This window comes from Amblyomma maculatum, chromosome 5 (genome assembly GCF_055883805.1).
Source record: "Amblyomma maculatum isolate TAMU_Amacu chromosome 5, ASM5588380v1, whole genome shotgun sequence".
In the NCBI taxonomy this organism is placed as follows: Eukaryota; Metazoa; Arthropoda; class Arachnida; order Ixodida; family Ixodidae; genus Amblyomma; species Amblyomma maculatum.
The window spans coordinates 160,916,273-160,929,469 of NC_139348.1; the positions used below are offsets into that span (position 1 = coordinate 160,916,273).

Sequence of the window (13,197 nt, forward strand, 5' to 3'; positions counted from 1 at the left end):
TCGGGGAGCGCAACACGTAGCAGAGGTTGCAACATAAGGACCATGGGAAGACAGCGAGGGCGGAGGTCGCAAAGCTTAGGACATGCATATTTCTCTCTTACTTCATCCCTCGCCCTCTCTCTCCCTCCTTCTAGGATGGAGATACACTTTCGCCACCGCGCCCATGTTTGAAAATTCCACGACGCCGTGTTAACAAATATACGACTGAAACGCGATCGCGGTCCGGAGCTATATATGCTCTGTGTATCTTGCGAGCAATGCGGCATGTACACAACGCAGTGGTTACGCGGAAGCCGGGGCAGGAACGTGGGGAAGGCTTCCGTTCGCTCGAAGCGATGACACGGTGGCCGTTGCGCAAGCGTACCCCTTGCCAGCCGGTGGTTGCGAGAGGAGGATTGCCTTTGGGAGCCACTGTTCTCACGCGACATGGGTTTGGTTCTTGCTGCTCCGCGCCTGTTCCAAGAAGAGGGACGGAGCCCAGTTGAGGGCAAGGGAGATTCGAGAGGCCGGGAGCAAGTTTTGGGGCGTGCAAATCTAGATGAAGTGAGTGTGTGCGTACACTCTAGAACCGTGCGTACGCAAGCAGCTGTGGGAACCCCGAAAAGCGCTTACCATGCGCACGCGGTGACCCATTTTGCGAGTTTGTTCAGCTCATGAGTGTGTGCAGTTCAAGTGGAAGCGTATACTACTTCGAAGAATGGCTGCATGCCTTGGTGAGCGGAAAGAGGCTCCTCGAATGTTTAATGGATGATAGGTTTCACAAGTCCCACAGGACCTCCGCTTCATAGACTGGGATCATGGCACATATCGCAAGTTCCGCAGATAAACAGATAACCGAATCAGGCGTTTAGCCTACCGCGATCCGCCACCGTAACCCTCTACCGCTCGTTGGCGGGGCGCTCAAGCTGATTGGCTCCGACGCGGTAGGTCTATGTGCCGACATCCAGTATGTGGCGCCATCTATCGGCATCAAAGTGATCTGGGCATGCGCAGTGGAACGCGCGGCGGCGGATCACGGTAGCGGATCGCGGACCACGGTGTGCTAAATCTCTCTAATCCCTGGCGATCCATCGCGCGACGCCGCCGCCAACACCTGTCGTTGCCGCTGATGCACCGCGAACGGAGCGACGGGACTCTGCGACAGAGAGGAGTGTTTTCAGCCTTGCTTTGTTACCGCCGTCTCGTCGTTCGGTCAAGGGGAGTACAGTTACGCTATATCCCGTTTATGAAGTACGATAAAAACCGATAAAATTTCTTGTAACGCAGCGCGTTAAAAAAAGAGAAAAGGTCATAGCTCAGCGGTGCGCTACCACACTCCGATGCAGACTTGCATTGCAAGCAGTGACTTTCTCCTGCTCCTTCCGAAAATTATGCCTAGACACACTAACCTTTTGTTTTTTTCCGTTACTATCCTGCCAAGCTTTTACTGAATTGTCTCGATGCGCTCATATATGCACGGATCAGACGAAGTGAGCGTGTGCAGGTTATTCACTCAAACCGGACTAGGAAAACAAACTTCGCTGAAAAAAAAAAAAAAGAAAGCTAGAACGGAAGTTGAGTACTCAAAGCCTTCTACGATTGGCTGCCTCGCGAGCTGCTTCCGGGCAACACGCGAAGATTTCTAAAAACCTGGCACCTGAGCGACAACGACGAGCGGCAATGCTTTGCCGGCCCTCATCCCACCGCGCGAATTGTCGCCTCATGCGGTTAGCGTTTAATGGCGGGCTGGTACTACGTTTTCCTCGCACAGATGTTCCCAGTGTCAGGATGTAGGTATAGCAGCCCGCATCGATGTGACCGACACATCCTCGCTCAGGCCAAGCCAACTGTAGGCCAAAGGCTTCCTCCGCTGTTTTACATTTCGCCCCGATGCTCCTGGGCCCAAGCAAATTTTCAGTCGTAGTTTGTTAAGAGCAACATGGCGCATGACGTACTGCGTTGAGCACGTGTGAGTTCTGTCGCCACTGCACTGATCGCGCGTAAATTAAGCACTGTGAACGCCCCCCCTTCCCCCTGCCCCAGATTATGGCTATGGCGCAGAGTAAACAAAACAGAGCAGCTCAAAAGATCGGTATAAGGAAGTCTCCTGGGGCAGACGCTGAGGCCCAGTTTTTGCTGGTGCGGCTAGTGATCGCGTTCGTTGGCAGCAGCAAAATACACCGAGAGTAGAATGGAAAAGGTGAGTAGTGGCCCCTTGCTGCACAAGGAGCGATTTAAAGTTGGCTCTGTTGGAAATGAAGTCATCCTATATACATCCGTCCCCTTGAAATCGCTCCACAAGACACAGTATAACTTTCCACTAATGAGACAGCAGATGAAACCCAGATATGTACACTGAGGGTCGGTGGTATCATACTATGCCAACAACGAGCAGACAACCCGAGGTGGCGGTCTGTGTTGTCGCACAAACGATATTGCGGCCTCGATACGCTATATCCTCGACTTTTTTTTTTTTTTTTTTTTTTTCCTGCCGACGTCAACATTCCCACGCAAGAGCTTGTTCCCACCGCAGCCTAATTTGGAGAAGGTTGCTCTCCGAAAAGGTTCAAACATGAACACGCACTCCGAAGACGAGTCGCCAGCAGAAGTGGCTCTGTTCAGTGTTTCAGCTTTGGCTGTTGTCGATGCCGACAACAACACGAGGGCCTAGAGAACTGGCGACAAAAATGCGTGGGGGTGAAACTGTTTCTTGGGCTGCATCGCATCTGTCCACGAGGTGGTCTGCTAACAGATAAGCCTCCTTCCCCGCTGCAACCTCCTCCATACACGCTTTATCTGACCAACTTCTGTTTCTTTGAAAAGCTGCGACACATTCTGACGGGTACAGTGTGAACCCTTCTTGGGTCCCAGACCTTCAGAAACATCCTCCTCATTTATTCCACGCATAGAAAGAGAGAGGGCGCACTTTATTTTTAGCCTAGCCACCGGCTCTCACGGTGACGGCGGTGGTAGCTCGGGGGGCTTGCCGCCAGCACTGCCACGCACACAGCCCCTGTTTTTGCATTAATGTGTGGCGCCCCCTCGTGGCAACTCCAAGCAGCCACAGCGACCACATTAGCGTGGGACCGCGACTGAGCCCAGGGTGCGCTCCCTTCTCCTTTAACATCTATCTACGTCATGAACTTTGCGTTTGTTGTCTTTGGCTCTCGGCGTGGGCTTGAGAGAGCGAATGGGGCTAGGGCTAAAGCCCCTCGCTAGGGCATGCCTTGATGATGTCGCACTGCCGTACGCGTTTCTTTCTCTTGCTTTTCGCTGTGTGTTTATTACGACCGTTAGCTTATCATCGCGCTCGCACAACTTCCACGCGGTTACCCTCGATTGTTTCAATTTTCTTTCTCGAGCTTCCAGCACGAGCGAGTGTGCCGTCTGCTTCGCGCTATGTTTGTCGTCTGCTCAACGTCTCCCCTCCACCGTGTGCTCTCTTTCTCTTTTTCTCATCAGAATGTGAAAAGAGACACTCTGGGAAAGGAAGCGCAGTCGTCGTGGAGTTTTGAGATGTCATAAACAAGGGTTCGCGAGAAGTCACGCGCGTCTTTATAAGCTCGCAAGCTCCTCTCTTAACGTCTCCACTATACATTGCTTAGCTTTTTTAAGCATTTGCCCTTTACTTTATTAATCTTTGCGCGATAGCGGGGGTGGTTGCAGCGACTCTCGTAACCTTGTCACCGCGAGTTCATTTAAGAGCAGACGAACAGAGTGCGCGCACACGCGTGGCTTCGTCGTCTGCTTGCCGCCGCCCTTTTCGAGTAGACGATCTCGGAGATTGCCATCCGCTTTAAGGAGCGGGCGTAACCTCGTACAGTTTTCTTTCTGAAATGAAGCGAAGCTCCAGCGAGGGCGCCCATAAAAGTGAGCTGTCGATATATATGACATTTCTCTTTTAAAACACAGCAGCGAAGACAGGTTTGGGAGCGTGCTTCTGCCATTCTGGAAAAGCCCGACGACCGGCGTCCATGAGGCAGTCAGTAACGTACATAAAACAGGCTAGTTTCAGAGTTACATTCAGGCGAGGAAGAGCATGCGCCTGCTCTTCCAGCAGGCCATCGATGTATTAGGCGCCTAAGTGTTATTGCGCTTCAATAAACTCTTCTATTACTACTAATAATTAACCTAGCAGTAGTATAAAACATTTACTGGGGAAAATGGGCAAAGGGCGGGGTTGTAGTTGGTGCCGTGGAAGCTCGACCATCGTGTTAGCGTTGATATAGTTTTTTTTTAAGCTTTTGTCAGGTCAGACAAAATAGCCATAAGTGGGTTGCGAGAGATCGGTGCAGCAATAGTAAAGCAAAACAGCAAAACAGAAAAAAAAAAAAAAACTGCAAGGTTGCAAGCAGGCAATATGAATGACTTCTTGTACTACAATGGTTGAACGGTTCAGCAGACCTCATTTTTGAAGAAAAAGAAAGAAGAGCGGGTAACAGACATATGGCAGAGGGAGGGGAGGAGGGAGGGAGGGGAACAGATAACAACATATGCCACATTAAAAAACGAACATGCCAACGTGAGAGCGCTGTGGGAGCGAGCGCAGTATACTCACCAAAATCGCTGGAGCAGTAGTGGTGCAGCAGCTCCCTGTCAGAGCATGGCCGACACTCTGCAAATGTGACAAAAATATGAAAATTGGCATTAGTTATAGAGACATACATTTCTATACAGTAGACGTATATATATATATATATATATATATATATATATATATATATATATATATATATTTCCGTCTTGACGCTGCAGCCCTTCCGTTTGATTGTAACTGACTGAAAAAAAAAAGAAAAGAAAAAAAAAACGCACATCAAAACAATGAGAAGAAAACCTGAAGACAAACGGTCTTTTTCTAAAGCTACTTTGTGGAGTTCGACGATTTCGCAAATCGCAAAGCTGGTGTATTTTGTGCACGATGCGCGGTTTTCCTTCTCAGAACATCCCCTCCACCTCAAGCTTCTCCCGAATAGGATAAAATAAAATGCGTGAAAAACTGCTCAAAATAATCCCAAAAATAAAATGAACATAAAGCCAGATTGACGACAACGTAAAGAATGAACGACATTGCCACTCCCCCTTTATTCTCCCCTCATTCTTCTTCAGCGCCAAACATCAGTCTCATTTCTCTGCTCACAGGTGGCGCGACAATTCGAAAATTTGCCGTGCTTTTCGAATAGTGTACATCTTTTTTTTCTTCCTTTTGGTTTTCATGCCAGGAATGTGGAAGAATGAATAATTTTGCGGCTTATCACTAATGCGCCCGAAAGATACAACGGGCGGCTTCAGATAAGTGTTCCAAGAAGTCGAAACGATCACTGGCGAGAGGGGACAACTCCACGTTTATATCGTGTGATAAATCCTCGGCGAACTGGAAACTATAGAAACGGAATGTTATATGCACAGGAATAAAATAAGCACACTACCAATCAGTCGCAGGGACAAACGGTAAACAGCCACTAGACATTTTTTCCAGCAGCTGGGGAATGCGTCCAGGAAGCAGACGACCAATCACGAGCGATGCAGACGAAGTAAAGACCAGACATGCCGATAAGAGGCAAGAGCCATGCAACAATGTCCGCCGCCGGCCCGCTTCGCTGTGTGCGGCCCAAGAAAGCGCGCGCACTCCACAACAAACGCCGCTGAAGCTCCCGATGGACGACGGTGACCTCGTTCGGAACGACCCGAAGGCGTTCGTTGGTTCGATTTTCATGCGCCCGGCACACCGGTTGACCTCGCACACACGCACGGCGCAAGCAGGCACGTCCACGAGGACCTCACGAATCGGGACGCCGCTGCGGCGTACTTCGTGTGCGGCTTTCGCGCTGCATTACAGACAGGCGCGTTGTGTGGACCCGGCGAACGCTTTCGAAGCGGGGAACCAGTTTCGGTTTCTAACGGCCCCTCGCATACGCTCTCTCCTTCTCCGGCTAGCTTTCCTTCCTCGCTGTTATTTTCCATCTTTTTCTCTGTTCACGCAGGCTGAATAGTGGCGCTAATGCTTTAAAACAAGGCGATCGTGTTCAGTGTTCGCAGCGTGCTGCTACCCCCCCCCCCCCCCTTTTTTTTTTTGGAAGGAGGAAAAAAAAAAAACCAACAAGCACATCGCCGCGTCACCAGGTCACGATGCATTTTCTTGCACGGTCGTTGCTGGCACGCATCCCGGCAGCACTTGAGAAGGAAGCAGACGACTAATGAGATCCGACGCCTGCGGTCGTCTGGTGCTGCCGGGTTCGCTTGTTGCGGGCGTTTCGTCTGCTCTTGCCTCTTCTTCATCTGCTACATTCACTTGCTGCGGACGCAGCTTGACTGAGCTCGTTTTTACAAATACACTTTGTTCGGACTTATTGGGAGGCCTTCTTGTGTGTATAAGGAGCGATGGTGCGAACCGGTATATATAGTCTGCAGTCGAGAGTACCGTAAACGATAACATCGCTGGCTCCTTCCCCGCCTATGATATGCTGCCAACATTTACCAGTGCTGTTTGCTTCCCATTTTATTTGGTGCTTCTCTCTCGAACCTTGTCAGCGTTATAGCCTGGCACAGTTTCAGGTCACGACTTCGATTATGAGCAACGCCTGTCGACGAAGGTAAAGAAGTGCGGACGATCCAATAATACGCTCTGGTGGATGCCTGCACCCGGCGACTGCTATTCACGCGCCGGGCTTTACATCGTTCGTGCAAGCAGTGGGCGAGGATTCAGTTTCAGGATCTTCATTAAGGTGCAAGCCTCGTGTATGTTTCGCGAGAAGCAGGAGCCGTCGCCGGAAGTTTTCCGCAGATTGTGTCACAGGAAGTCGGGGCCTAAATGATCACGCGATGTCTTACGACGGTGTATGTTGTCCATATCAATCATTTGTAGTGTAAATGTGTCATATATAGCATAGTTCGTATGACGCGACAAGGTCGCGCAATCATTACTAGTGATGAGATGTTATGATGCAGCATAAGGCACGAAAATATAAAGATGAAAAAGGTTTATTAGCGTCACGTGAGTTAAACGTAACTTCATACTAAATTGTAACATCATGACTAAGTCGCGGTATGACGTGTCCCACGATTCAGGATCATCGGACTTGAAAAAGTGGTGACGTGAGTCATGCGATTAAGGATGGCTCGGAAAAAATTAAATGACGTCACACCGGACTAACATGACAAAACGTCACGTGATTCATGACGACCTGCCAAAAGTGATCGCACTATTGCGGAGCCACGTGAAGTGTATGGGTGATGCAGGATAACTAGCAAAAAAAGTGAAGAAGTCACATCAGTCATTTGACAGCGTCACGTTATTCAAGATCGGTAGCAGCAACAAACGCTTTCGCATTTATACTCAGGCAGACTTCCGTGCCCTCGAAATTATTCTTCCTTGCACTCATGTGTTTTCCTTGTAGACATTCGAATGGATACTTTACTCATCATCATCAGCAGCTAGACTATACCCACTGCAGGACGAAGGCATCGCCCATATTCCTCCGACTAACCCGATTCTGTGCTAGCTGCACCCACTTCACCTCTGCGAACTTATTAACCTCATCCATGCACTTCTGCCGCCCCCTGCTTCGCTTCCCTTCCCTTGCAATCCAGTTTGTTGCTCTTAGAAGAGACTACCGGTCATCGTGTATTCGCACTACACACCCTTTCCATGCCCATTTCTTCTTGATTTCTGGATGTGATTAACACGAGTTATTTCTCTGAGCCACTCTACACGCTTCCTATCCCTTAACGTTACCCCTACCATTTCCCGTTCCATAGCCCTCTGCGTTGTCTGCAACTTAAGTAGAACCCTTTTCGTTAGCCTCCACGTTTTCACTCACTCACTTCCAAAATATGTTCTTTGCAGAAATGGGATTTTTCATTCACAAGCTGAGCATGGAAATTTATGACAGGGAGGAAGGCTGCAATGTCACATATCATCCAAGTTCCGCTCATTTCCCCTTGTACCGCCAACCTCGGCACCACAGAGCCCTGCACTGGGGCCAGCAAGCTGAAGCTTTATAGAGTGAGCCTAAAGCCAGATGCCCAGCAGAGCCGGATGAAAAAATCAGTACTCAATGTTTGAGAAAATGCGGAGCAGTTGATGGACATTTTCACTCAACGTAGGACGTCACCTGGATACCAGGAGGGGTGGTGCTCTGGTCTCGGTTAACAGAACTTGAACCCCTGGACATCGTTGCAGGGTTCCAGAAGCAAGGGATGCCACACGCTGCAAGAAACCTACCCAGGTGGTGGCACAGTACATACTCCCACACGAACCTAGTGATTGATGTTGCGTTGTGTACTGGGGTCACTGAGCCGACGAATCAGTAAATTCTGTTGTAGGGCGTTTAGCAGAAGGATGCTGAAAAGCACTTGGACAGAATGTAAGCTACGGTGTGATTCGAGTCTGTGCTGCACGCCCCTTATGAATACATCTTGTTCTGCAGTGTTGGTGGTCTTCGACATATATACCTCTCACCTCAAGGCGCGAAGCGTGTTGCAGATTCACGATGGAATCAGCAAGCATGGAAGAAATGTCTTGCAGGGACTGGGAGCGCGCGGGAGAGATTGAGCGCCATGTTGGCACTTGGAAAACCGTAAGAAGAGCCAGGTACTAAACGCATTCAGAGGCGTCCTGGTGCCTGCCCTCCTCCTTCTTCTAGCATCATCATCATCATCATCAGCCTGATTATACCCACTGCAGGGCGAAGGCCTCTCTCATATTTCTCCACTTAACCCGGTTCTGTGCTAGTTGCATCCACTTGACCCCTGCGAACTTCTTAATCTCATCCGCCCACCTAACTTTCTGCCGCCCCCTGCTACGCTTTCCTTCCCTTGGAATCCAGTTTGTTACCCTCAGCGACCATCGATTATCATATCCACTTCCAGAGCCCGAGGCTGTTGAACATTACCTTAGTATTGTGCAAATTAATTTGTAGGCCTACCTTCGTGCTTTTCCTGTCTAGGTCATTAGTCATTCGTTGCGGTTGTTCCCCAGAGTTATACTTGGCAAGACAGTGTCATCAGCGAATCGCAGATATCCACACTGATCCCTATCTGCTCTCATTCCATGTCTGAACGCTCCCTCTAAGCAAGCTGTGAATGAAGGTGAGCGCCGGCGCTTCAGCCGAGTTGCCAGAGTAGAGCGCTGCCATCAGCAGTTGGCGCTTAATTCACAATTTAAAGATACTTCCATCATTATACCAATGGCAACAAAGCCGAGCTCTGTCGTGAGCAGCGCAGGAGAGGCGATTTTGGCAGCGTTTTATACCGGCCCAGTGGTAGCTGAGAGGGAGTTACAATCGAGGTGCATGGAGCGCGCTGTCACTTGATATTTCTTAAATTTAGCGGGACTTTATTATTATTTCTTTTTTCGAATAAAAGGGCTACTCTAAGACTGGATCGTCGAAAGTACGTTGGTCGGATCATTTTCGTGCGCTCGACAAAACTGCCTTTCACACCTGAGTGAGAGCAGTATTTTAAAACTGATTAGTTAATGTTAACTATAACTTATTCAAGCAGGCGGAACGAAAATAATACTAGCCTGTACTTTAGAGCATCAGACATTCACATCGCTACAATTAGTAAAGAAGGTGGCTTTTTAACCTTGAGATGCCGTTTGCACTATACTTGAAGGTACCGGAACGAACATAACGCTTTCGGTACACCCGCCTTTGGGTAACCCAAGACGACGAGGTAATGCAAAGATGCATCCTGCATTGTGGGGGTACGTGTCTGGACGCTCCCTGGAATGACCTTGGCGGCCACTTGAAGTGACCTCTTCCAATAGCCCGCAAGTTTACGAAGACCACACGGCTAATGGATTCAGCAAGCACGACTTACAAACCTGTAGTCAGTTCATCAGCTCAAAAGCGACACCGCGAAATGAAAAAAAAAAAAAAAAAAAAAAAAAAAAAACAGGAATTTGTTTCTGCTCAATGGCCGGAATGGATTGGTAAAGGAAAGCTATCTGGTTTGCCGTCGCCTTAAATGTGGAAGGAAAGAAAGTCTCGCGATCTCCTGCTCTGGCCGAGCTATTTCTCAGAGACCGGCCTAGAAGGCTTTTCTTGACAAGCCCAACTATCACTTCCGTCCATCTGCAATCATATCAGCAGCACGTAAAGTTCTCGGTAAGCATAACCATCCTCTGCTGAGTGCACAGCGGGGCTGACAAAAGCAAATAGCGTTTTCTTCGATAAGCCTAATGATTGTCTGCTTCACGTGCCTGCGGTTTTGACAACAGCACGTAATGTTCACCACCCTACCGCATGCTTCGCACATGCAAAGATGGAAAAACAAAAACGCGTAACGTTACCTTTGGTACTTATACCGTCTGCTGGTGCCCCGGTGCCATTTTTAAATTATCGTCTGCTCCGCTCGTCAGCAGCAGAGCTCTTCGGCCATAGTTGGGAAACTCCGTTTCAAAATGTGTCTAGTTTTAAAAATCTCATTCTGTGTACCTATCGACTATAATGCCACCCGGAAGCGGCCAAATGAATTATCTGTCGTTGTCGTCATTGCCTTCTGAAAATGGTTTCTACACATTTTTTTCTTTTATCTTTTAATTACCTCTGCGGCTGTTACATTTTGCGTCAACTCATTTTGTTGCCAGGTGGTCGTGCATCTATAAAAAGAAAAAATCGCAGTTGACAATTTGGAAGCAGTTTATGTTCACGTCGACAGGCGGCACTACTACTATCAGTAAGCGAACAAATTTTGACCAACTTGGACTGTAGTTATTCGCTCTGGTCTGCAGCGCTACAAAAACGCTTAACAACACGAGACGGGATTTTTCGGTTTATCCGGGCGCCTGGCTTTTAGAGTGATTGAAATCCAGTAGCCGAGAGTTCCAAGCCGCAGTGTCCTTTCTGGTTTACCCACATGTCCGAAAGGTGTAGGCAAACTGAAGAATATAGGACATAGCGCGATGAACTGTCACGTGTTCCGCACGTCCGCATACGACCGTCTCAACTAGACGCTGCAGCATTCGCTCACACTTCCCCTATCAACAGATTGAAATTCAGTGGCCGGGGCGACCCAGCCTAACCGTCCGGTCGTCCCTGCAACGAATCAAGTGGTGAACCCAGGAAGGGAAAACGCGCAGACCAACTTCCTCGTCACGCGGACCTGTTATCAATAGACAAATAAATAAAAAAATAAAATCGAAAAAAAAAGAGACAAATTTGTTTCCTTCAAATTGGCACACTACACAGCACGAGCCCCCGAACATGGAGGCAGAATGCAAATGCTTCTCGCTGTATATATCCAGGCACGCTATGTGGTGCCGCACACGACGACGAGCACTCCGAAGAAGCCTTCGCTGTTGGCGCAATTTGATTGTGATATCGGTATTGGCACACTTTCATAAACGCCCATCAGCAAAACCGGGACTCCGACGAAACTGAGCCACGAACATCACTACTTATAACAGCCCAATTAATTGACATTACTCTCAAGTAGCAGAGTCATTTCAGCGTAATATTAATTTGTAACCGTTTTTCTTTTTCTCGAGCGCGGACCTTTTGGATGACTGAACAAGTCATGCATTTGACGAATTGACGAATTTAAAATCTATACCTCCTGCAGTTCTATACTGATACTGTGGTCATTTCTGATATGGCGCATGTCCACCAGGGAGGATGTGTCAGGATGTGGTTCATGAGTGAAAAAAAAAATAAATAAATAATAATAATAATAATAATAATGTCATATGTTAGTAGCCCTATATATTTGCTGTACCACGCAGGACGACAAAAACTTCGTCGCCGTGAGGCGTCTGCTTCGTAAAGTAAACTGCGTGAGCAAAGTCAGATAAAAAAATTACGAGGGACTTTAGTGACTAAAGTAGTGAAAGGCGAAAGCCTGAGGGCCGCATTCTGCTACGCAACTGGCACTAATTAGTAATTAATTAGGTATTAAACATGTATAATTATTACTCACCTTAATTATTCATTAATTAGTAATTGATCATTGATTGCCATATGGCCACATAAGGCACGCATTCGCGCATACTGTGGTGGTGCTCTGTGATTGGTTGATACCTCTATGACGTATCCCGCCTCGGCCAATCAGAGCCGCCGCAAAAGCAGGACACATTTTGTCCACGACAGCATGAGCCATTAAAGGCTTCTGCCTTAAAAAGATCACAACCACGGCATGCCTTTTCGGAGCGAGCTTCCAGAAACTGACAAATGGATTCGTCGCTAGAGGCGCGCAACTGCAGTTACGCGCAAACATTCAAATGAGGAAAAAGAAAAATAGAACGATGACAGTTCGAGGGGTGGGTTGGGCTATTCCTTTTGATGGCCGCCACAAGAGGGCGCCACCCTTAAGAAGCCGGGCTAGATCAGAGCCAACCGCCGCGGTGTCAGGTGTCGTCTGCCATCGTCTGTCGGCCCGCATCCTTGGCCTCCAAAGCAGACGTGCACTTTCGCAAAACAGGAGGCATGTGCCGCGCATATGTTCCTGGTACCGGGCCCTCATTCGAGTAAAGGAAAAAAAGAACAGGCGTTCAGCTGGGGTTACACAGGCTCGTAGTTGTTATGAAGGGTGCCCGCTGCTCAATTACGCGGTCTACGTGGAGTCGTCTGCTTAGTCATATTTCTTTGAAATGTTGAGTGTGCGCTGACGCCGAGTGTTTGGTAATCGTCTCGTCCCCGACTGGCTTTGAGCAGGGTGTCAAGACGAACTTCGGTCAGCTCCATTAGGCAAATAACGTAACCGTGAAAACAGCACGCATAGTTGATTGATCGTGCACCGGGCTGCCTGCCATGACGGTATACCCTTACAGGCGTCCCACCCATTTCCGTTGCAATGGCGAGGTGTCAGATAATTCGCCCATTGGTCCTCGATTACTCTACCTCGAAGACGAGAGACCCCCGTTTACCGCAAACAGTTCGACTAAAAGACAACTCCCGCGACAGTGTTCCCAAGTGACGGCAACCGAACCAACGTTCAGCGATTGTGAACAATTATCACACCGTTCTATTAACGACATACGGTGTTCTAGTTAACAAAAAATATAGCGTGTGCACTGCAATCACGACGTTTCAGCTAAGCGCGGAAAACGGCGCAGACCGGAATGATTAATGTTGCCATGGGAGCAAGCTGCGCGTTTAAATGGAGAGATTGCTATCATTAGTGATCAAACAAGTAGCTAAGTACACGTTCGCGAACGACGAATCACAATGGGAGCAGTCGAGGCGCGCCATAAACCTAAAAGGCCCATATTAAACGATT

The 13,197-nt window shown here is 48.6% G+C and overlaps 1 protein-coding gene across 2 annotated transcripts in view; it reads right to left on the reverse strand.

Moving 5' to 3' along the window:
- The window catches only part of LOC146190140 (meteorin-like protein), a 60,126-nt gene that overhangs the window by 13,383 nt on the left and 33,546 nt on the right, over window positions 1-13,197 (reverse strand). For both annotated transcript variants that reach the window (XM_084604868.1, XM_084604869.1), the window contains exon 4: window positions 4,538-4,594. In XM_084604868.1, coding sequence (XP_084460994.1) covers window positions 4,538-4,594 — 57 coding nt within the window. The remainder of the gene's footprint in view (window positions 1-4,537; window positions 4,595-13,197) is intronic.